Source organism: Perca fluviatilis, chromosome 17 (genome assembly GCF_010015445.1).
Source record: "Perca fluviatilis chromosome 17, GENO_Pfluv_1.0, whole genome shotgun sequence".
NCBI lineage: Eukaryota > Metazoa > Chordata > Actinopteri > Perciformes > Percidae > Perca > Perca fluviatilis.
Genome location: NC_053128.1, coordinates 20393818 through 20418452, shown reverse-complemented (window position 1 = coordinate 20418452; position 24635 = coordinate 20393818). Strand labels below are relative to the sequence as shown.

General features: G+C 40.0%; 1 protein-coding gene across 8 annotated transcripts in view; it reads right to left on the bottom strand.

The window, feature by feature from the left end:
- The window catches only part of rgs3a (regulator of G protein signaling 3a), a 148115-nt gene that overhangs the window by 6949 nt on the left and 116531 nt on the right, over positions 1–24635 (bottom strand). For 7 of the 8 annotated variants that reach the window (XM_039779981.1, XM_039779982.1, XM_039779984.1 and 4 more), the window contains one exon: positions 7818–7888. In XM_039779981.1, the coding sequence (XP_039635915.1) occupies positions 7818–7888 (71 nt within the window). Of the gene's footprint in view, positions 1–2402; positions 2565–7817; positions 7889–24635 lie in introns of those variants that run through there. The other variant, XM_039779988.1, reaches the window with a different exon arrangement.

The following is a 24635-nucleotide window of genomic DNA, read 5'->3' as shown; positions in this document are numbered from 1 at the left end:
TTTAAGGAATTGTATGTTTCTTTCCTGCCACCATGTGGGTGTCAATGGATATTGCAAACACAAACAGCGACATTTTCCACCCTCTGGCAACACAGATTGCTTGCAAGGCATTATTCTACTCCCAATAGTTGGTGTCAACACTGGAAACAACTTGAGCTTACATCATCCCATGATTTATCTTTCCATTTATTTTCAGAAACTAAAATACAGCACTGACACCATTCCTAAAAAAAAACAAGTGATACGTATTGTATTTTATGTAGCTGCCTTATTTAAACCACCACACACTGGCAACACTGACTGCAGCAACACTTTTATTTTCTCTAAGTCTGCGTGTTAGTTTAGGTAGTGTGTCATACTGCAGGAGGTGTGGGAAACTCAACTGATACAGTCATAAATGACACTGCCTGTGTGGTTATTAGGTCAATGGGAGTCAACAGCAGCTCCAACCTGAATAATACTCCTCCCTCAATGTAGGCAGACACATTCTCCATCCTTTGAACAGTGTCAGTCAGTGGGCAACAGTCACGTCTGTGACCGCTGGATGCAGAGATTTAGCAATACAAACAACTCTTAACTAAGTCTTAAAACAGAAGGAAAGGAAATGCTCTTCATACTAACAGGGCCAACCAATACCACAATTACAGATATCTGTATGCATTTGTTCAATATCAGAGATGGAAAGTAGTCTTGTACTTGAGTCTATTTGAAGAGCAACTTCACTTAAGAATGATACTGAACCCAGTGCTCTTTGCACCTCTGCTCTTTATTTGCCAATGTCTCTCACTTTGAGTACTTGTGTATTTAAAGTTGATACTTTACTGTATCTGCTAAAAGCTCCCCAGCACTAACACCATTAGCAACGCACTGTATCACACTCCATTTGATATATTACATACAGCGACTCTTCCACTTAAGTTAATCTGCTAAAAGACTGACAAATGCTCTTTAAAGGATTATCAAATTAGGATGATTTTTATCTGACACGCTTCTGTCCAAAAATGTATGCTCCACTGCCCCACGAACACACTAAATACAGCATGTCCATGTTTGCAGCACAGGCACAATGTGTACACACCCGTGAGTGTCTTCTTGCGTCTGAGCATGAGAGAGCGCTGTATGTATTCGAGTGAAGGAGGGAGAGGTCTTTAGCTACGCAATTCTCTGCAGGTTTCCATATTCTTTATTCCCTCTTTGCTTGGCTCACATTAGATGCACTAATAGCCCCCCGCTGGCTATTCTTGGTGTTCTGAAAAGTAGGCCGCACTCCCAGGGAAAGGCTCTGGGAGCACATGGGCGTGAGCTGCAGACAGACACACTGCAGATCACAATGTACCATACAAGCACAAAGCCAAAACCAATGCCCCATTTCATCCCACTTTTGTTGTTTGCTACATGAGGCTTTGTTTCCCCACAATGATAAGAGTGCGCCCTTTGTAAAGCCTGACCTGTAACATTTGGGGTGCAGCGATGAGTACAGAGGAGGAATTGAAATACAGATGGTGAGGGCAGCAGCCCAAGGTTCAATCATGTTTTCATTCCCTCAGCCACTTTTTATTTACACAAGGCTGTGTGCCTTTGAATACAGGACAAGCCACACAAATAACTGTGCAAGCGTGTGAGCCTGTTTGTGCATCTGTGTCTGTGCGAGTATAATGGGTCAAGGGTTGGGTCAATGTGTCTGTAACTCTTTAAATAACTTTGATAGTATTTGGGTTCTGTCTAAAAAGATATGGGAACAAACTGGGAGCGTTTGCCCTGCACTTTCTCTCACAGACAAAGCATAACACAATAGTAACATAATAACAAAAGAGAAATGCTAATCTATAAAGTGCCTCATAACAAAGAGAAATGTCACTCTGCCATATTCCTAGAAGAACAAGGAAAAAGGGAGTTGTCCTAAATTTCGGCCATAAATATAACGTTATCTCATTCACAGTCTCCCTCAATCAAGACCAGAAAAAGAGCTCTATTTCTGAGCAAACTCACCTTCCTAGCCACAAAGACCACATGAGCAATCCTATTCCTGAAATCCAGGCTGTATATAATAAGAAAAAGGGCCAACCTCAAGTTAGAATTTAAGGCTGCTTCCTCCAAAATAGTTTGAGTGCTTCAGCCTCTCGGGGGTTTCTGCTCCCTCACTGCGACTGTCAAATGAGATCCATGTAGAGGTCAGATAGCTTCCTACCAGCTTGAGAGCATTGATTCCTGTGGGACGCAAAACGGCTCCCACCCACACTTTCCTCATCCTCCCTTCTGATGTTTCTAATTCTTGATAATCAAAGTGCAGATGAACACACACACACACACACACACACACACACACACACACACACACACACACACACACACACACACACACACACACACACACACACACACACAGACTGCCTTACTCTTACCTTTCCAGGTAGTTCACTGAGAAATCAACCATAGTGTGAAAGATGATTGCCAGCCTGTACGCAGGTTCACTTGTTGTGTGTGGAAATTAGACTGCATGTAAGCGTGTCAGGAGTGCCGGTGCTCAGGGCCCAGGGGTTTGTTTGACAATCACATTCCTCTAACCTCTGAGGGGATGTGGTGGAGCTTTATATAATCTAGGGGGTCTGGGGAAGGCGGACCCTGGGCTCACCCAATCGCCACGCAGTGTTTAGAGAGGACAGATTCCTTCCACTGGGGCCGGGACGTTTTTTTTTTAGTTTTATGGGTTAGCAAGTGGAGATGACATATGTCTTTTTTGCAAAAGAAGTGACTTGACTATTGTAATCATCTGTTCATCTGTCCCAGATGACAAGCAGTGGTAGAGCTCTGTGTTAAATCTGCTACTAGGCTATAAGAAAGACTTGACACACATATTATCATATCATATTATCTTTTCTGTAGTTTCTGCACTGGATGCTTGTTGGCATGAAACTTCATTTAACTGATAATCTGAATCCAATATCCTCAATCAGAAACTCAAAATGGATGAACTTGAACTTTTTAATGTGGCTCCTGTTCTTTTACATATGTCTGTGGACTGTAGTCATGTTTTAAACATTATATCATAAGCTTAACTAAAAGTGCTAATACTTGATTCATGGTTGTGTTGTGTGTTGTGTCTATAAATGAATAAATGTAAACATGCCAATTGCCTGGCAGTAGTCTCCAAGGAAGTAATGAGTCCAGGAGAAATAATGTTATAAAAGTTACCTGGATGTAACTTCAGTTCTATAAGTATGTGCAAAGCCCACCATCGCTCTATATAACAAAGTTAATAAAAGAATGTAAAAACAGTTGTGGGGAATATAATTAAAGGGGAACTCCACTAATTTTCACATCAACATTTGTTTATGGGTCTTGAGGAGTACTACTGCATGAATACTGAAAAAAGTAGTATAAAGAGTTTCACATCTCCGCAGAGAGCTTCGCCGAGTCTGATAAAATTGATGTCACTTGATTAGATTACAAGTATGGAGTTGGAAAGAAGTGAGGTTACCAGACCTCTTTAGCACACTCCATATCAGTTTGAGGCTAGCGGCTCAGGGCTACATTAGCCACTACTAACATAACCCACTACGAAACTACAACAGAACTGTCTGTGGTCGAGTTGCATTGTGGGTAATGTAAGCGCCAGGTTTTGACAAGCAAGAAGAGTGCTTGGAATAAGAAAGACAATATGAACTATACATCAGAATTGCATCTCAGATGGCAAGACGACTATCAATTCAGCTTAAGTCAAAGGCAAGTGGACTTCTGTTTTGATCTTGAAGAGATTCAACACTCATCCAAGAGGCTTCATTAGTTTTACAGACTGGTATGGAGACATATAAACCTTCATGGGATGTCCACACCTTCATGTCCAGTTGTTTTTTCTTGGTGTTTTTTTATATATTTTATTAGGCAATGACACATTCCAGTTTCAGAAAGTCCAGTTAACTTTGATTTAGTACTTCTACATGTCTATATATAACCTGGATGACCAAGACTCTTAATGGACATTAGTTTTAAGTGGTTCACATAATGTCAACACTGATTGTACAACAAGGTCAGTTCACATCATGTCTAACTGCTTAACTAACATTACATTTGGCCTACTTTCATAGCACACAAAAGGGGACTTGCATCCTTGGCAGCAAAACCAGGTGATATCAATTATTTGCCTGAGAACTGCCACTAGGGATGGTACAGCATCAGTATTATGCTGAGAAAAACAACACTCTCCATCTATCAATACTGATAAGAATATTCCCTCGGTATATTTATATATGTATGAATGTATATATAAAGTACACAAAAACACAGATGGTCATTTGTGTTTGTGCTTGTATTAAACACTTCAAGGGCACTCAGTGTTTTGCTTCGTTCTTCTCTGCCCTCTCCATCTGCCTGTATGACTCAAAGTTAAATACCAATTTTAATCACTGAGGTATTGGTAATCCCAATAAATTTGGATTAATCTGTCAACACGCTCAGGTTTTTGCATGTTACTCTGGTGCACCAGTCGATGGGCTGTAGGTTTATGGCTTTATTGCTACTTGTTGGATGGGAAAAAGTAGAATAGCGTTGCAGGGATTGATTGTTTGGGGAAGCACAACACCTGGACTGAGTAAAGACAAAAGGCGATAATGGAAGGGGGGAGAGATAATGTGGACAATTGCAGGAAAACTGCTGTGCTGGATCCAGAAAACAAGACTCACGAAGTAAAATATGCAAAAAGGAGAGAAGAAAGAAGTGTAGGAAGTGAGAAAATATAAAAAGGTAGAAATACACGGAGAAACAAGTAGTTTAGGAGAGCAAGAGAGGCGAGGTAAATGATGCATGAGGGCCAGGTACTTTGTAGGTGTGGAGAGAGGATGTTTCAAAGAGGACAGCTCTTACATGTAAGTACCATTTTGCCTCTAAAATTGCTGCTTTTTGGATGCTTTTATATAGGCCTCAGTGGTCCCCTAATACTGTATCTGAAGTCTCTTTTATATAGACCTTAGTGGTCCCCTAATACTGTATCTGAAGTCTCTTTCCCGAAATTCAGCCTTGGTGCAGAATTACAGCCACTAGAGCCAGTCCCAGGGGTGTGGCCTTGACCAACTGCCATGCTTTGCTTGTTTGCAAGCCATGATGTCTCTCTCTTTCTCATGGGTGGGCAAAGCAGAGAAAGGGGAGGTAATCTTTCCCCTTATGACATCATAAGGGTAAGATCGGCCCAGCTGAGCTTTCATTTTCTCAAAAGCAGAGCAGGATACCCAGGGCTCGGTTTACACCTATCACCATTTCTAGCCACTGGGGGACCATAGGCAGGCTGGGGCAACTCATATTAATGTTAAAAAACCTCATAAAGTGAAATTGTCATGCCATGGGACCTTTAAGCTAAATTGCTCCCTCTCAGCATGATTTGACTATGTAAGATACTATTGGCCACCGATGTCCATCTACTTACTCCGTTGGCTCTCTCTATATGTTAAATATCAGTCTCCAACATCTGGAGGAAATAATTTCCTTCATGGTTTGTTATGTAGAAAGCCTGAGATTTCTATCTATAGCAGGAACACATTAGGTGTGTGTTTTTTTGACATTGCATGAGAATAAGAGCTTTAAATGCAAGAGACAGACGACAAGTGTGTAAACACGTAGAGTGCTCAGAAAGCTTTGTGACTTGACCTAACATGACAGAAAAGGGTTGCACTCAATGATGGGAAGCCATTTTGTCTTGAGGAGATAAAACCTTTTCTTCTACCTTCATCGGTGTCACAACTATGCAGCACCGATGCCTCTTAAATAGCAAAATAACACAAGTGAAACCATCTAATCAACCAATGCAACCGATCAACATCTTGCACTATTACAAGGAAAAAGATAAAGACTGGCCTACCAGACTTACTAATTCATAAAATATCTCTCAAATATGTGCATTCATGCAAGTGAAGAAGTGGTATTGACAACAGAGTGACTACATTGGTATAAAGAAGGAAAGGACAGAGCATACATCAACCTTATCAATTTTCTTAGATCTACCTTAAATATCATCATCCCACATGAAAATGGAAGACTAAATGTATTTGCTAGTAAGCAAATCACTGTTTGCTAACCATGACCTATGTCAACAAATGCTGTCAAACTGACTTGCTATGTGTGGCTGTGACTCAAATGGTCAGGTTCACATTACAGATGGTCATTACTATCTAATTTTTTATTCTGTGTATCAGGTCTTATGTTGAATCAAATGACTCCTTTAAATTGCTATGATAAGTAATGTGTCATTGATTTGGAAATATGATCTTATTTGACAAAAACAATCACACATTCTAGATTTAAAACTAAACTAAAAGGAAAGAAAGAACACATTTTGTATAAGCAATGCTATATTCTATGATATGTCTTTGTTATTAATGCCAATAAAGCTGGTCTGAAGCGGTTTGCAGCAGCTGACAAGAAGGCAACATACTCAGGACTCAAGAAAAAAGGCTGTGGAATCTTAAGCACTTAATCTGCTGGTTAACTAAAAAACGTAAAAACACAGCTTGTGCAGAAGAATGGGCAACTATCAGGCCCAAGGACAGCCACTGTGAGTGGCTTTATTGTTTTCACGGTGTGAAATGTGCTTTCATCTTGATGAACAGGAGCGTGCATAAGGCTCATTGAACAGCTGATGAATCATCGAGGCGTCGATGCACACATCTGACACACATCCAAACAAACACTCTTCACTCTCAACACACACCTTACTTCTCACACCACCGAGAATGTGACACACATGTGGTACCACACTCCTCAGCAGGGCACACATCATTTACCACTTAATTAAGGAGATGATGATCAGAGTTGGATGATTAGCTTTCAGTCACCTTCACCTTAAAACATGCTTCTTCATGTGCAGCTCTGTGAAAATGCGCAGGTATTGCACAGATTGTCACAATGTCCAAAATATTTGTATGCAACATTAAAGCTATAATGCGCAACTATTTTATTAATGAGCGTCCGTTACATTCAAGCCATTTTCAAATGAGTTTATAAAAAGCTAATTAAGCCTACCAGCTCAACAAAACTCTCTCTTTAATTGTTAGCATGGCCATGTTCACAAAATGGTGTAGTCCGGCGACATTCGCGCCCAAAAGCTAGAGTGATGCGCCGACAGTGTTGTTGACATTACTTAGAATTCCTCATGGGGAATGGGCAAACTACCCACTATAGCTTTAAAGAGAAATAAGAAGAAACCTATTTTCAATCCCCCTTCATTTATGTTAATTATAATACCCAAAATAGAGATGAGAGGGCAAGGTGTAAATGTAGCCATGTAATGTGGATATGTTCTGACATCCTCAGTCCACTGATCCAATCACACCCATACTAACATGTTGTTAAATCCTGATGTCTCAATTAACCCCCCAGTACCAAACTGGAACTTAATGTTCACCATTACTTTGGTCACAAGTAAAGACATCCTAAATGGATGTTAAAGCAAGGTGTGAAAAGTGTACCCTTTTACTGGATACACAAATTGATTAAATTAGCATGAAAATAAAAGGCTGATGACTGAGAATTGAAAGCAGAAGTGGTGAATGCTATTGTACTTGTCTATGAAGGATTGATCTATTGTGCTGCCTCTCACTCTCATTCCTCCTCTTTCTCACATAAATAATGAATTTTCTTTTTATTCTAAACCTAAAAGTCAAAGCATAGTTTTCTTAAATACTGTTTTAATATTGTTACAGGTTAAAATCCATATTCAGGTAGAAATAAACATGCCATTTCTTGTTTACAATTTTTAAAATGAGCAGACGCTGAAACTGAAATTAACCACAGACAGGAAACACAAAAAACTGATTCACTAAAGTACTTACAGGTTCTTGGATTTCTTCTTCTTTGTTCCTTCGGGGCTGACCTCACAGCTACAGGGGGATCCGGAGCTCAGCTGAGGGGAGATGAAGGAGAGCACACACTGCATCATCCACCCTTCACACAGAAAGAGGGCCCTGTAGCCTCATGCAGTTGTTGTCATTGGCTAGCAAGCTCCATGTCCAGTTAGGCTAGACTGAGACTAGTCCAGTCTGTAACATGCACAGCCAGCCACCAAAATTATTAATCCATAGCAGCAGTCCACAGTGTATATCCCACAAAGCAAAGCTCTCAGAAGTGTGTGTCTGTGTCTTGCTGAATAAAACTGTCTGACTGTATGTGTATGTGGCAGATGATGTTTTAAAACAGGGTATAACAAAGTATGTAAAAATCTGCGGGAGTGAGAGAGTGTGAAAGACTACGGCTGTTGTTTCTGCTGGCCTCCAACTGTGCCCTAGGTTTGAAGTATTGAGCCAAGACCCCGGTTTCACATTACACTTTCTGCCAACCCACCACTTTGATTGGTTAAGAGAAAAAGGGAAGTTGCTGTAGGGCGGGGAAGGGGTCAATCTCCACTAATCTGATGGCCTGAAGCTGCCCATTGTATGTGTCTGTGTTTGTGTGTGTGTTTGTGTGTGTGTGTGTGTGTGTGTGTGTGTGTGTGTGTGTGTGTGTGTGTGTGTGTGTGTGTGTGTGTGTGTGTGTGTGTGTGTGTGTGTGAGAGAGAGAGGCTCTGAATAATGAGCCATTGTATTACAGGAACACAGTTGAATCTGAGCTAGGTACTGGCCACAGCTGGTAACACATGGTGTAATGTTCTCTATCTTTGTGGGACTCAATTTGAGTTTTACCCTTCAGAGTGTGGTTTTGAGGTTAAAGTGAAACTCTAGCCAAAAACACTAACCCCCTGTACGCTTTAAAGTCGGCAGTAAAGTTTATAGTTTCCTCGTTGAGGGAGAACAGCAGCTTGAATTCAGTCAAGTGGATTCCAAATATCTCTCGAAACCTATCAAACCACAAAGGTCTTAGCTTCTACCACTAGTAGTAACATAGCATCCATTACTTTCTTCACAATTTTTTTTCTGCCATAAACACTCTTAACCATCGGAATCCATGGTAAGTGCCTGACTTCAAGCTGAACACAGCTGTTGTTCTCCATTAGTTTGGAAGCTACAAACTTTTTACAGTCACCTTTCAAACCTACAGCTGGTGAGTGCTGAGTCAAAAGATTTTGTGTGGAGTACCCCTTTAAAGGAATAGCGTGACATTTTGGGAAATATGCATATTCATTTTCTTGCCAAGAGTTAGACAAGAAGATTGATACCAGCTCTAGAGCAGTATCGATCTTCTCACTAACTGTCTGCAATAAAGTGAATAAGCATATTTTTTGAAAAATGTCAAACTATCCCTTTAAGGTTAACATTTTGAGCAGAGGTTAAGGCTAGGCATGTATTGCAAAGCTATGGTTAAAGGCTACAAATGCATCACATCAATGAGGGTCCTCACTAGTATAACAATACAAATATATGGATTATAGTTGTGTGTTGCCTTTGTGTGTCCATTGTCCATGCTTACAGTGAAAATGTGTTTGTGGGACTATTATTGTATGTAAACAATAACGCTTATCCCCATGAGCAAACATATCCTGCATCCCTCTATGTTGAGCCACCCTACATACTTGAAAGCAGCTGCACAAAGTAATATCCTGTTGTGCTTTTCATTGTTGAACCTGGTAAATGATGAAATTGCTCTATGAGACATATATTATAAAAAATAGATTTTGTCATGGCTTTCTGTCTTGGCTGTGAATCATTCCTTAATTGTAATCAGCATTTGTATAAAAGGAAATATTAAACGTGTTAATGAGCCTTCTTCACCTGATGCCTTGTCAAATAATGTCTGTTACAACCTTTGTATTTATTTTTTTCCTCAGATTTCTGTTAGTCAGCACAATGCTCAATGCTAATGTGAGAGAGCACAATGTGTTAGTGCAGAGTTTGATACTGTTGATTGCAGCATCTTTACTGAAATATTTACTGGTTCCTCCCAATTTTTTGATAATGCAAATCATTCCCATTGTCTGTGAATGGATTTGTCTGGTCACAATCCTGGATTGCAGTAAAGGATCTCTCTGCCACATCCTTCTCTTTCATAAATCCTCCCTTCGAACTGTATTTCATATACTGACAAAATGCTTGATATTTTGAATCAAGCATAGTGATAACATGATGATATTTGGTGATGACTATTGGTGCTTGAAGGTATTTAAAAAAAGAAATGTTTGAGAAAAGACAACTCATAATGTGGATATGATAACCAAACATGTAGAGGCATTAAGTCATTCACTCTGTAGAATAGACTCGTACTTTAAGTTCAGAAAACTGTACCAGCTCTTCAAATGTTATGCAATTAAAAATGTATCACCAGTTACAGTATGTTTGATATATATCCTCCAGCTCTAGAAGTAACAAAATCACCCAGCTACAAACACTAAGCAATATGTTAAATACTGTATGTTTATGTATGGACCATCCACAAAGGCAAATTTCTTGTAAGTGTTACTTACTTGGCAAGAAATCCTTTTCTGATTCTGATTCAGGGATTAAGTCATTGAGGGTCATGAGAGACCTCAAAATCTAATCAGTAATATCAGTGGGGACATCAAAACGCGGGTCCCAGTCCCTATGGGGCTATCAGCCAGGCTTTACCCTGAAACCACAGAAAACAACTGGAAAACGTAGCAAACTTTGTCCTCTCCAGAGTTATTTGTCCGGATGTAGCCCCCAGGACAGCATTATTCAGGGTTATCAGGAGAACAATTTATGCTGAGTGGAGATCTGAGGCGGATTGTCCGCTTGTTGGGTCAGACTTTGTTTGACTAGCTGCCTGCATGTAAGGACTGGATGCTCATTCACACTAGAATGTACAACTAGTATTAGCAAGTGGCTAATTGAATTATTTTGAATGCGAAGAAGAATCATAATGTTAAAGGAGAATTCCGGCCAATTTTTACGTTAATCTTGATCGCTATAAATAAGCGTGTACTTTCGATTGAAAAAAACCCGACCTGAATCGGGGCAGGCAACACCTGCAGCTACGTGTATGAGCTTCCACTGAGCTAAAACGGCAGTTGTCGGGGCAAGTTTTAGAGTGCCTTTGTGCCTCTTAACAGACATAAAATGCTATTAAAATGTCTGTACAACATGAACAGGGCCTTTACGTGACAACAAGATGCGTTTTCAACTCAGACATTGTTTAAATTCAACTACCCTGGTCCCTGTCTTGATCTTGCCGGTAGCTACTAGCTGCTAGCTGCTAGCTACTAGCTACTAGCTACTAGCTGCCGTCCGGTGAGTGTGTTCAGCCAGGCTTAATCATCCCGACAACAATCCATGGAGCGGCGGTGGTCTGGCTATGTCCTCACCGGACAGCAGCTAGCAAGCAGCTACTACCGCACTACTGTTTTTTTAGGGGGGGAATAAACTTCAAGACGTGACATGACCTGTCTTCTGGAGGACATAGCCAGACCACCGCCGCGCCGTGGATTGTTGCACAAAGGCACTCTAAAACTTGCCCCGACAACTGCCGTTTTAGCTCAGTGGAAGCTCATACACGTAGCTGCAGCTACTCCGTGTTGCGTGCACTGATTCGTTTTTTGTTTTTTTTCAGTCGAAAGTACACGCATATTTATAGCGATCAAGATTAACGTAAAAATTGGCTAGAATTCTCCTTTAAGCAGGCGTTCTGTTTGAATGAATCAACACACACCCACAACTGACCAAATCTGCAGAGGCATCACAGGAACACACACACACACACACACACACACACACACACACACAGCCTAGCAGCAATTGAGATTTTCTGGGTGGGGAAGTGAAAGAGCAGCGCTTGTCCCTCCCTCACTACCACCACTGAGGTGCCCTTGAGCAAGGCCTTTAACCCCTGCTCCAGTGGAGTTGCTCAATGGCCAGCAGATCAGACTGTGGTTGTACTGGGCAGCTTCCAGGTATGAATGTGTAACTGTGTGAATGTGAGGTTGTCGTTGCAAATGAGAATTTGTTCTCAATTGACTTACCGGAAAAAGTAAAGGTTAAAAAAACTAAAATACTCCTATACTATATATAGTTTTGAGTCACATTCGAATTATTTTCAGGTATTGGATGTATTTCTACATGACAACCTAAGTAATAAGAGCTTCTTTTTTTTTTACATACTGTATTTAATTAATCAGGCCCCATGTGCAATAAACTGTCTCAGTTCAGATTGGTGTCAAACATTATATAGTATTGTCAGCACTGTATGTATAATTTAATAGTTTTTTGTTAAAAGAGCTAAATCTTCAGGTCTCTTTTTTAGGTTTCTATGTTTTCCTTTTTCTCTGTATTCTTTCAGGCAACCAGACCCCACTCGGGCCCCCCACACACAAAAGAGACTTAGACACACACACAGAGACTTGCCTGGCAATAACCACAGCATAAAAAAGTGGCGCAGTATTTAATAAAAGAGTACCGTGTTATTTGTAATGGTGTGTGTGTATGTGTGTGTGTGTGTGTGTGTGTGTGTGTGTGTGTGTGTGTGCGTGCATGATCATGTGTATAGACTCCTCACATGCCTCACTGAAGACAGTAAGAAAACACAGAATCTGCCAAAGACCACAGGGCGATACAGCACCCGGAGGCATGGGATGCAGATGTTGACAAGCCATTAAGGGTGGTGGGATGGCTGTGTAGATACACAGATAAAGGTTTAAACTGGATGTGTGTTGAACACGTCTTTGTAGCCATTTCTCGGTTCTATATACCTGTACATGTATGCACGTGTGAAAGCAATCCTATGAGGAAACACGTTTCTGGCAATGTTAAAGTTCGAAATGTTAATGAAACATTTATAGACACATATGCACATGACCTGGGAACGTTTAGCCAAAGTCAAGGGAAATAGTGTGTGTAGTTAAGAGAGAAGTTTGGAACCCCAATGGGCTGCTATTCCCCCGATGAGACAAGGAAACCTTGCTTGTCTTTGTCTCAACAAACTGTACATTCTTCGGTTGTGCTCTGCACTAACAAACACATTGTAGGAACAACATTCTAAACACAGCTCTGAAACATTCCTGACCCGCACTCCAAATCCTCCAACAACCTAAAACCCCAGAGGTGGAGAAATTAATCTTGGTCTTTGTGTATATAAACTTCTTCTCACCAGTTCAACCCTTTTCTTCATCAGACCTCCCCCGGCTGCTTCCTTCCTTCTCGTTCCCCCATTTCTTCTTTAATTTAAAAACAAATGTTAGACCCTAGTTTCCTGACATTGTGCTCTACTGTGTGGTTGACCCTGCTCCTGACCTTGGTTAAAGCAGCTCTTAGCTTAGATATGAACAAAGGTTTTAACAGTAACTACAGGATTACTATACAGCTAGCCTTCTTAACACTAAATTCAGCTCATCTAAATCTCAATAGATACTGGAACATATTGCTGAAGTTTGAGCACATTTCCCACGTTCGATTTCAATTAAATGTTGCATCTTTTAATTTACTACCAAGTGAAATGTTATATATTTAGACAAGGTCTGGTAGAATTCTTTTGCAGTGTTGTGTACTGAGCTTGCAGACCTGGTACTTATAAACCAGGGATTAATGACGTTAAATGTAATCTAAATCCTTAGTTCATATCTGTGAGAAAACAGAGAGAAACATTGTAGGCTCTTCTGTTTGGATCTACTTTCACTTTCTGCTATTAAAGAAAGGAAATAGAGTGCACTACAGGCTTAACCAAAGGAGTATGTTAATCAGGATGTGGAACCTATAAAGTGCACAAATAGAGGAATAAATAGCCTAATTTCCATGATAGACTCCATGTGACTTCCCAAAGCAGACAGCACTATTTCAATTCACTGGACATATCCGTTATTTGGTATGCAGAAAACCTGGGTCATAGAGTATTTGGATGTTAAAAGTCCTACTTGCACATTCAAATGTAGTCACGAGAGCCAAGAATCATTTAAAACTATTTCCTATTTCTAAATTGAATTCCTTCATTTAATTCCTGCTACTTCTTTCTGACCTAGAATAGCACTATTCTGTTCACCATCAATCTCTTTCTCCATCTTCAATAATCTGACAATGAATAAGCAAGAGACAACAGTAGGTTTGTTTGGCACAGGATGAGATGTGAATCACAGTCAGTTAACACTGACTGTTTTGTGTGTGTGAGTGTGAGGCTCATGTTAACAACTTATTAGGCTGCAGTATCCAACATAGCAGATTGTTTTATATAAAAGCTAAAAAAAAGTGAATCAGTTTTAGTTCCATGTTTATAACACTTCTCAGAGGATAAAATCAGTCCCAACTTGCCCAAAACTGGCATAAGATTCTCAGAGTGACACATTTTGGGTATGAGTAGGTATGAGAATTTCATGAGCGTTCTTCACCTCGAACATTACTCTTATCTAATCCAGGATTCAGGAGTGCTGCAAAGCTGTCCTACTGTGTTCCTCCTAACACTTCTAACAAAGACAGTTAGGACAAAGACAAGTAAAAAAAACTTCTTGCAAGTCATTTGGACAATGGCTCTTTTTACAAAAGTGTGCCAACTTTGCAGAAACAAGTTCTTGTATTTACACATAGTTTACGCTCAATACAGCAGCAAGAAAATGCAGCTGCAACAGTGATAACTTAGCACATAACAACTGTGACTGCATTTGCTACACCTCACAACTCTAATACTTCCTGTCACTATACAAAAAAAAGCTTGAACATATAATGGTTGTGCATTAATAATCCTTTAATAACTCCATGTTGCGGCCACATTATCTTTGTTGCACATGAAGCAGAGATGCGTCATAGCCATGAGAACGGACCAATGACAGAGCTGGAGCATCTCCTAAATTGAACAATAGCTAAAAAATGTGCAAGATGGTGTACATTAAAAATGTGTATACATAAAATTCTATACATTTTGTTTAGAAGGCACTGCGGGAATGTGATCCCAAAGTCAGAAAACACATTGTTCCAGAAATTAGGAACTTTATCATGCAATTATACATTCTATTACATTTCTATTCTAATTTAGTTCTTCTATCTGGGCAAAAAACAACTAATTTTAATATACTTGAAAAAATGTAATTATGACAGCTGTTTCTACATTGGAGCTTAATAGGAAACCATTTGCATTACTGATGTTAGTAAACCAAGCAAATAACTGGAAACAGCCTGCTTGTTTGATGATAATCTTGGCCATTTATTGCCCTTGATAAGTGTCTGCACTTCCTCGTAGATCTTGGCCAGCAAGTTGAAAGAAAATTAGTAAAAGGAGACAAACACAAAACCCTGTGCTCTCTCTCCGAGGGGCATTGTAGGAACAATGGGTCTTTTATAAGAGCCAGAAAATAGGAGATATAAAGAAAAAAAGATTTAATAAAAGCCCAAACTCATGTTTATACAAAGAAATGTGGGAGAAGGATCACAAAACCAAATCCTGAACTCAGTTGGGGAGTTTTAATGATTATCAAGCAATCCTATCCATACCGTGTATGAAGCTGGTGTAAAGATGGTAAAGATATACTTTCAGCATTCTTTAAGATAGTTTTTCCTCACAGTTCAGTGTTTCCCACAGATTAGAAGGCAATTTGTGGCGGTTGGGGGGGGGGGGGTGAGATACTTATTTTCATACAATCAAGTATCAAAAACTGAGGACAAGCTGTTGGATGCTGTCCTCCTCTCCTACTCTTTCTTCAATGCCTAACAAATCTATTTCTCTCCCTGACCCTGTCTTTATGATTGAGCAGCACTGATTGAAGCCTGAAAATATTGTAAACAAATAAATAACATAACTAGTTACACTGGTTGGACTGTTCAGCTCTGTTTCAGACTGATACCTCCGGTTCAGGCTGGTCCTCATCCTCAACACGTGCATTTTTCAGTGTAAGAGTAAAACATTTACATAACATCATTTATAATAACTTTATTTGATTCACAGCTGCTACATATAGTGTTTTGACCTCGACAACCCAACTGCATTTTACCGCAAACTTGCGACTAGTTAACTTTCTAAAGCAGGCGCAATCGCTTGTTTGCTAAGAGTCGGGTCAGGACTCCAACATTAACACACTGACATTGTATTCAGAATATAAAATATTTTTATAGCACTTTTTAATGTGTGATTGTGTAAAGGTGTTCACGAGATACCAACCTTTCGTGAACTTGTGAATTTCGGCAGCCGTCTTCTCTCGTTTTCATGGAGACGGACGCTGCGTGCATGGGGGGAGGGGCTGTGTGTGTATATGTGAGCGAGACGCAGGTGACATAGAGACAGAGGAGAGCAGGGAAAGGAAATGCAGCTGAACGAATAAGCTGCGTGTTTTAAATAAAATAAAAAAATGAATAACGAAACGCAATGTGAGGCGGCAGGTGTTGATAGTGCGGCGCACCGCCACGAATTAGTCTATGTGTGGGAAACACTGCAGTTCTTTCTTTGTTTTATAAAAAACCTTGATTAAAAAAAACTTCCCTGATGTGTTTTGCTTTTATGTGTAATGGCATAACTGCTTTAATGCCCTGTTTTGTTTTTCATTGTTTCAATTTACATCACAGGAAATATTGTTCCATCTTCCTTTGCAAATAAAAGGAATTTTTTGGGTGAAATAAACTTACAGTTGTAGCCAAGGGAGTGTGATTGTGTATGTGGATATGGATGTGTGTGTGTTTCTGTGAGAGTGTGTGAGCTTGTGTAACTGGATGGCAACTGCTAACACATACTCACACACAAAATACACATATTATACAATGGCAAAACCACAATTTTCTGTTATATCTGAAAATAAACTCAGTGACCCACAGACAGGATACTGACTCATTTCTACTCAAACTACATAATGAAAGCAGATACAAAAGGTGCATTGTCTGCACATTTTTGTGTATGTGTGTGTTGTGTGTGTGTGTGTGTGTGTGTGTGTGGGTGCACGCGCACACACACAAAGAGAGACCAGTATGTGTATGTATGTGACTCTCTCCTCTACCTCCTGTTATTCAGCACCGCTCAGGAGATGGTGGCTTCCTGCACTTCCCATTTTACAGGATGTTAATGAACAATGCTCGTGTAAACGTCATTTCTCTGAGATGATCAGGTTACTCAGTCCTTTGGAACTGGTGCTATCTATTAAAAGGTTATTGACATTTTCTAACCAGCGGATGACTTTCATCAGAAGCACCAAAGGGCCAATTGGCTGCAGCCACAACGGGGCAAACCATGAATATATATTTTCTTATTATGCTAAACTGGCTACATAAATTATATCATTTGTTTTCAATAGCTTAATGACCAAAAGCTTCTAGCCAAAGCCTGCAATCTGTTGCAGCCAGACACTGAGGCTTCCTCGTTTTCAGACACATGAGGCTGAATTAACGATGATGGATTTGTCACTTGCAATGATGAAGCAACCTTAAGAAAATAGATGAAACACAATGAATACAAATATTAAGATTAAATAAATTAATAAAAGCATAAAAACAAAAAGAAAAACTGTAATTAAAAGCCATTTTGTAAAAATGTAGTTTTTAAAGAGTTTTAAAAGAGGACACTGAGATAGCTTGTCGGATTCCCAGTGGAAGGTTATCCCATAATTATGAAGCCCTCAAGGCAAATGCCCTACTACCCGGTGTCTCAAGCCTTGCCCTGCAGGGGGCCCAGAGCATCAGCTGGTCTGCTGAGCTGAGAGTTACGGGTGATAAGGTTGATAATGTAAGAAGGAGCAAGGCCACTCAGTGATTTAAAAACAAGCTATACAATCTTTTTATTTTTTTTGGGGGGGGGAGGGGGGGGGGGCATTTTAGGCCTTTAATTGACAGGACAGCTGAAGGGGAGAGAGAGGAGAAATGACATGCAGCAAAGGGCCTCAGGTCAGAAGTAAGGGCAGTAAGGGCTAAGCCTCTGTACATGGGGCGCACACTCAACCAGGTTAGCTACCAGGGCGCCCCAGCAATACAATTTTTAAATCAATTCTGAACGCCATAGGTAACCAGTGCAATGAGGCGAGAATAGAGGAAATGTGTTCATATATTTGAGTTCTTGTAAGAACGCTAGCTATCGTATTTTGTAGAAGTTGGAGGCGGTTGAATGATTTCTGGGGCAGTCCGGCAAATAATGAGTTGCAGTAATCTAGATGGCCTGAAGACAAAAGCGTGAATGAGAGCTTGTGCATCGAATTGTGCATTGTTTTTGGTTTGAAAGATTAGGTTGGGGGTTTTATTGCAGAATCCAAATGCCTTTGTCTAGTTATTATAGTTATTGCAGTTGCACAGCCATTTATCATACATTAATTACTGTACTGCATCAGTCTTATAATAAATTACTACAGTGATCAAGTTGGATTTAACTTGATGGTATTTATGTATTCATGGGCAACAACTCCTCCAAACAATACAACCATATGGGTTTTTTATTCCTACCCTCTAATACGATGCATAGAAGCATTTCATAAATTGGTGACCCCAGCGGTGGCAGGAAATACGAAACACAAGCATTTTCTGTCCTCAAATGAAAAAGAAAAAGATTGTGGTTTGGGTTGAATCAGTACATTTCTTCAGTTACTTCATTTCCGGATGTGCACGTGAAGCAGAACGTGAGGCACTTCTGTTTGTTCGGTAAAGTAAAAAAAAACTTGATTACTTTTATTTTCAAACAGGACACGAACCGTGGTCTCCTGGGTGAAAGTCCAGTGTTTGTTTGACCCATCCACCAGCCCCCCAACCTGCCTTCTTATGTGGAGTTTTGGCGCTCCTATTCGTCACCTCACTTCCTGCTTCACTCCTGTCAAAATTACTACAGCCACTAGAGTTTGGCGCCAATATAAACGTAGATATGGGTCATAATTGCTCCTTGAACAAACAACTTATGGGGCCCTATTTTAACGATCTGAAACGCAAGTATGAAACGCAAAACGCAAGTAGCTTTGTGGGCGGATCTCGGGCGCTGTTGCTATTATACCGGCGGGATAAATGACTCTTGCGCCCGACGCAAATCTAAAATGGGTTGGTCTGAAGTAGCTAGGTGTGGTTTGGGCGTAACGTGCAATAAACCAATCAGAGCGTCATCTCACATTCCCTTTAAGAGCAGGGCGCTTGTTCCATGGTGGATTGCTATTATGATGGCGGATTTGCCTGGCGCACGCCAGCGGGAGCTGCCAATGCGAGATGCGGCAAAGTAATAAATGCCCGTCTTGGCTGGGTGGCGATGTTGCTGCGGCCCCTCGGGCGCATCTCCTCAAGTCTGGAGAGGATTGCTGCAGCAATGGAGCGTGGGCCTCCAAACACACCACCTGCACCTGTTGTGGCCCTTCCTCTTCCCCACTCCATCTCCGTCCACCCGCTCCATCAGGAGCACATCGCATACTCCCGGACCAGATTCCGCCGGAGTGTCCAATCCCACCGTAGTTCAACATCACGTCTCCTTAAGTCCTCTAATATTTCCTCATTTATGTCATCAACACATCCATGATTCATGGAAATGTGTATAAAACACAACAAGCCACAAAGAATGCTGCAACTTTTGAGGACTGTAAGTGCCTCCTGATCTATCCAAACACATGAAGCGCATTTTCAGTAATATTTTCCTTTGTAATTATGTATGGTTTTCAAAAATGGGAACTGCTGTAGATGAGAGATGTGTATGCGCGTTGTGCACACGCTACATTATGGCCAAGCATGCCCCTAAAATAGCATCTGAATAACGCACACTGACTTTAGACTAGCGCCACTGACTTTAGACCAGGTTTTTCCTGGTCAGTGGTGGAATTGTTTTCTGAAACTGCAGAATAGCACAAAGTAACGCTTACGCCCGGAACACGCCTCCTTTTTTCGCTGAACCGCCCCCGGGAGCGCAAATACATTCCCTAATTTACCGACGTGCGTCTGTGGAGGGAAAAGTCCGCTGTGCGTCGGGTGCAAAATAGGAATGATACATGCGGCGGTTTACAAAGGCAATTGCGCTGAGTGCAAGATAGGGCCCATGGTGTCTTTTTTCAGGGTCAGTCTTTTTATGGGTTAATGCTGTTGTGGCACTATTTTCTATTCACAGAGGCCATACAGGTTTTTACTTTTACAATATGCTATTGTTTGTTTTTGGGCATTTCAGCCTTTAATGGAAAGGGCAGCTAAATATGAAAGAGGATAGAGAGGGGGAAGACTTGCAGGAAATCATCCAGGTCGGACTCAAACCCTGGACCTTCTGCGTCAAGGCATAAATTACATGTGCGCCTGCTCTATCAACTGAGCTAACCCAGCCACACAATATGCCATTGTTTAATGACTTAATATATAACAGCATCCTGGTGTTCTTGTTTGCATAATAATAATAATAATAATAGTAATAATGATAATTATGCTTTGTAGTTCTGTGTGGTCTTTGTTGTGCATCTGTTTTGATCTTTTTACTCATGTAAGGTGTCCTTGAGTGTCAAGAAAGGCACCTATAAATAAAAGGTATGTTATGTTAATGTACAAAATGGTCACTGTATCACTGCAGACACATTCCTCATGCTTAATTGCAATACTGTTTTTAAACATTTATGTTAATGACGTCCATCACATCGTCAGACTGTCTTGATGTTTCAACATGGGGCTAGTTACCAATCCCACTACTAATTCCACTCAGTCCCCGCCGACAGCTCTGCAGCACTGAGCTGTATGTGGTAACACCTTAAAAAAGATAATTGTAATGTCTACGTCAAGTGGTAAGGTGTTGTAAGGTGCAGGTGCTACTTTTGGCCAATTATTAGCTATAACAATTCCATTCACAGCCAAAATGAAGGGCTGGTTTCCAGACATGAAACTATTTTTTGGAAATCAGCATGTCGGGACGAGATGTATAGCATTCGGGAGGAAAGGGTAGTGAATGAGAGTCTGACTGGCAGCTGGGGAATGATGTCGGTCACACTCGCACATGTAAAGCTCGTGCTTCACCTCGCAGTGGAAGTATACATTGCAGTCATGGTATATCTGACTTTAGTGACAGACAAGTTTAATTGGCCATTAGCCTCAATGTTACATTTTGTTGTCATAGCATCATTCATTTCAATGTAAAACCATCTATTAAAAAGTGAATTGAAGCATAAATAAATAAGAAGACTAAAAGCAAATTATACAGTGGTTATAAATTATGAACTGCTATGGTGCTCATCAAGGCCTTCTACAGATAAACTCTAGACTAACCAACAATTGTGTCTTTTGTGAAAATAAAAAAATATAGACTAATACCAAAATTCAAGCTCCAGGTGTACGTTTATGTATTGCGGTACACCATTTTAGCTTTCTAAAAAAACGAAATTTTTACTCATAATAAAAAATAATTTACTCAGACCAGAGCCAAAAAAACATTATTTGAATTATTTTCGCTATTTATTCCATAAACTGTGAGAAAATTGAAAAATCAATGAACTGAATATAGTTGATTAAATGTGGGACATACTGCTACAAACAAAAAAAAGGTTATTCAACCCAACTAAATGTTTTATTTCATGATGCATGCCTTATTCTAACACCAAGGAGTGAACTTTGATTTCCCTATCTCTACCTCCAAGGATGATTGTTCCCTTGACCCTGTTCCAATCCTGAGAGGACAGCATGTGTGCTCCCATCATCCCACCAGCATTGTTTGCCCTGCCTCCTGGGGAGTGTGAGTGATTGTGTGTGTCTGTGTCCTATTTCTGCATGTGCTGCTACACTTTGCCTGTATCTAACATTCAAACCTAGCTGGGGGTTACATGCTGATGTGGAACACGTAACTGGCATGCAGATAAAGTATGGTGTGTTCTTGTTACAGTATCTCACTCTATGTACAATACACCAGAGACAGAACACACCGGGACTCGAACAAAAAGTTGTGTAATCTACACACACTGAATAATTTGCAAACAGCTTCCTTAACATGGTCCTGGATGAGCATTTACAGGTTCAATTACTGATTTCAGGTGCTGAAGGTATTTATAAACACAGATCTCTCTTTTGGAGAATTCTTCATCAAATTATCTTAATAAGATAACACAAATGTTGGGCAAAGCCTTGATCCCTAGTGTGATTGTTTGCACGGTCACATTTTTGAGCAAGTGAGACATTATAAATGCAGGTCAGGATTCTGCACATCTGTGAACTGAATTAAACATGGATCTTTACAATGGTCACTCTCCATCCTGACCACAATCAACATTAATATGGTTGAATCACGTTCCACTGCACTATTTCAATGTCAAAGTATTGCTTGTCTCTAGCTGTGTCTCCTTTATCTCTCTGTGCTGTTATCTATTTAGTATATAAGTCAGGTCAGGTCAACTTCACTCAGTTTCTTTGAACATTTGTAATCCAAAGGGTGTGCATTTGTTTGTGTGTGTGTACGTATATGCAAGAAACCATCTATCAACATTTATGTAACCAATTCCAGATTCAGCCAAAATACTGCTATGGCAACAAGCACTGTAAACACCTCCATTTGAACATACACAAGACACAACTATGACACAAGGGGCCTTCTGGATCCTCTCTTGGATTAGGGGAACAACAGTAGAGGGCTTTGTTGCACCAGTGACAGCATCCAAAGTCCTGTCACTTTAATGACCTAAATTCATACATTGTAGGGCACTAAGGTGGGCAGAATGCGTGGGTAGGCTGAAATAGGTCCAGTTACTAAGTGCCATAACATCGGGTCATCACGTCTTCTGAAAGAAAGACATCATCAAAGCCCTGAACACTGTTTTCATTTAAAAGGTCACTGAGGAAATGTGATTGCTGATAATAACTGCTACATATTCCCCTAAAATAGTTACCATATTATCCTTCGTTGCATGTGATGCCTTTCGGTTATTGTATTAGTCATGTTCATCGTCATCTTTATTTCCTCAGCTCCACCAGCTGAGACTAACTGAAACAATGTCCTGTCACACCATTTGGCAGACTGGATTGTATGCTATTTTGTCCTTTTCCATGTATAGCATTCACAAGGAACAATGTCCCTGCTGTTACCTTGTCACAAATGTTTTCAAATGTCAGTACTGTTAGCAAGTGTCATGCATAGAAGCAATCTGTTACCATGAGAAAATAGGTACTGAGCCAAAGGCTGCTGTGTGCTGTAATTGAATGTTTGACTTTTGCTCGCGTTCTTCTGTTCAAATTGGAAACAACCAGGAACAAAACATTTTTTTTAGAATCAAAGGAAGCTATTATATCCCTCATTTTCATTGTATTACATGAAACATCAGAGTTAATGGATGGAAACAGCCTGTTCCCACACTCCTTCACACACAGATCAAAGCAGTAAAAGCAGAAACTATCCAGGTAGCCCATTAAAAAAATCAATAATTACAAACAGCCAAACATTGCTAACAAATAATCAAGAGGAATTCTTGTTTAGCCTTTGTGATGGGGATTTGTGAAAGGGTGTAAGTCCATGTAAGTTCATGTGGAGCCTACTTAGTTTTAGTAGTAGAACAGATAAAGAGGGAGAGAGAAAGAATACAGGTTAACAGGCTGAGTCCATGTGGGAGCTTCCCTGGCAGGAAAGGATTAGCGTGGGAAGCTTTAAACTCTCATGAGGTCACAAGCAGTTACTAAGTTCCCTAAGACAAATACATTTAATTTCAGGGGTGAAATAGCAAGAGTGTATTACTTTGTTTTGGGAAATTATCTTAAATAATCCTGGAAAACACATTTGAGCACTTTTAGTTTTAAACCTTTAACTAAACTAATATTAAATGTTTCTTTCAGATATAGTATACATACAAGTTTTAATTTGTTTTTGATGCCTCTATTTATGTGTCTGTTTCATACGCTATTTTAAATGAATTAAAATATGAAGTGTAAGGATAGCAAACTAAGACTACAGAAACAAAGCAATCAAAAGATTCCATAATATTTATCAACCATTCATCCATCTATAAGACTCCTTTACACACACATCATTTGAAAATCTGAGAATCATAGCGAAAACGCATTTAACGTCATCCTGACTTTTGGCAGGGAAGAAATAAATGTAATAAGCAGATGTGAAGAATTTATATAATAATAATAAGAAGAAGTAATGTCATTTGACAGTCAAAGTCACAATAACATGTCTCTATCAGGATTGCTTCCAAGAAGGCTCTGTTTTGTTATAACAGTTGATCAACTGGCAATGAATGTTCTCCTTCCTGTCAGCGTGGCTGGCTATCTATGAACCCAAAATATCTTATGTTCTTGTATCAGTCAGAAGATACCATCCCAGAAAGATGTGTATATTTAGTACAAAAATTGCTAAACCCCTCCCATGAATAGTGATTGTTGAATGAGAAGCCAATCAAGCTTTGGATTTCCCCACATTTTGAAGCATGGAGCTCTAAGAGGGATACTCGGTATCTAATGAGTTTGGAGGGTTCTGTGTTTTTAGCCTCTCCCAAATCAAAAACACATGAGTAAACGTTTAAGGAATGGATTGAACAGTGTATCTGCTCTAATGTGAGCAGTGACCTGTTGTAATATATCCAAAGCCAAGGATAATATTATAAACTAACTAAATTATTTAACAGACTACATTAGAAAAATATCTGTTCAGGACTGGAACATCCACATTGTGGAAGTTTGTCCTGCCAAAATCTAGCTCCAGCCAAATCTCATTACCAGTTAGTACTCATTCCCAAAGCATTTCTCTTGAAAAGGTGAAGCATTAAATCTTCAATCTAACCCATGTGTTTCTCCAATGTTTGTTTATAGTAAGCAGCCCATTAAAAAGTAAGCTTGAGATGGAGTTTCCAACCATGTAATGGTTTTAGCTAATGAGCTAATGAGCTTATGCTAGCTAACTAC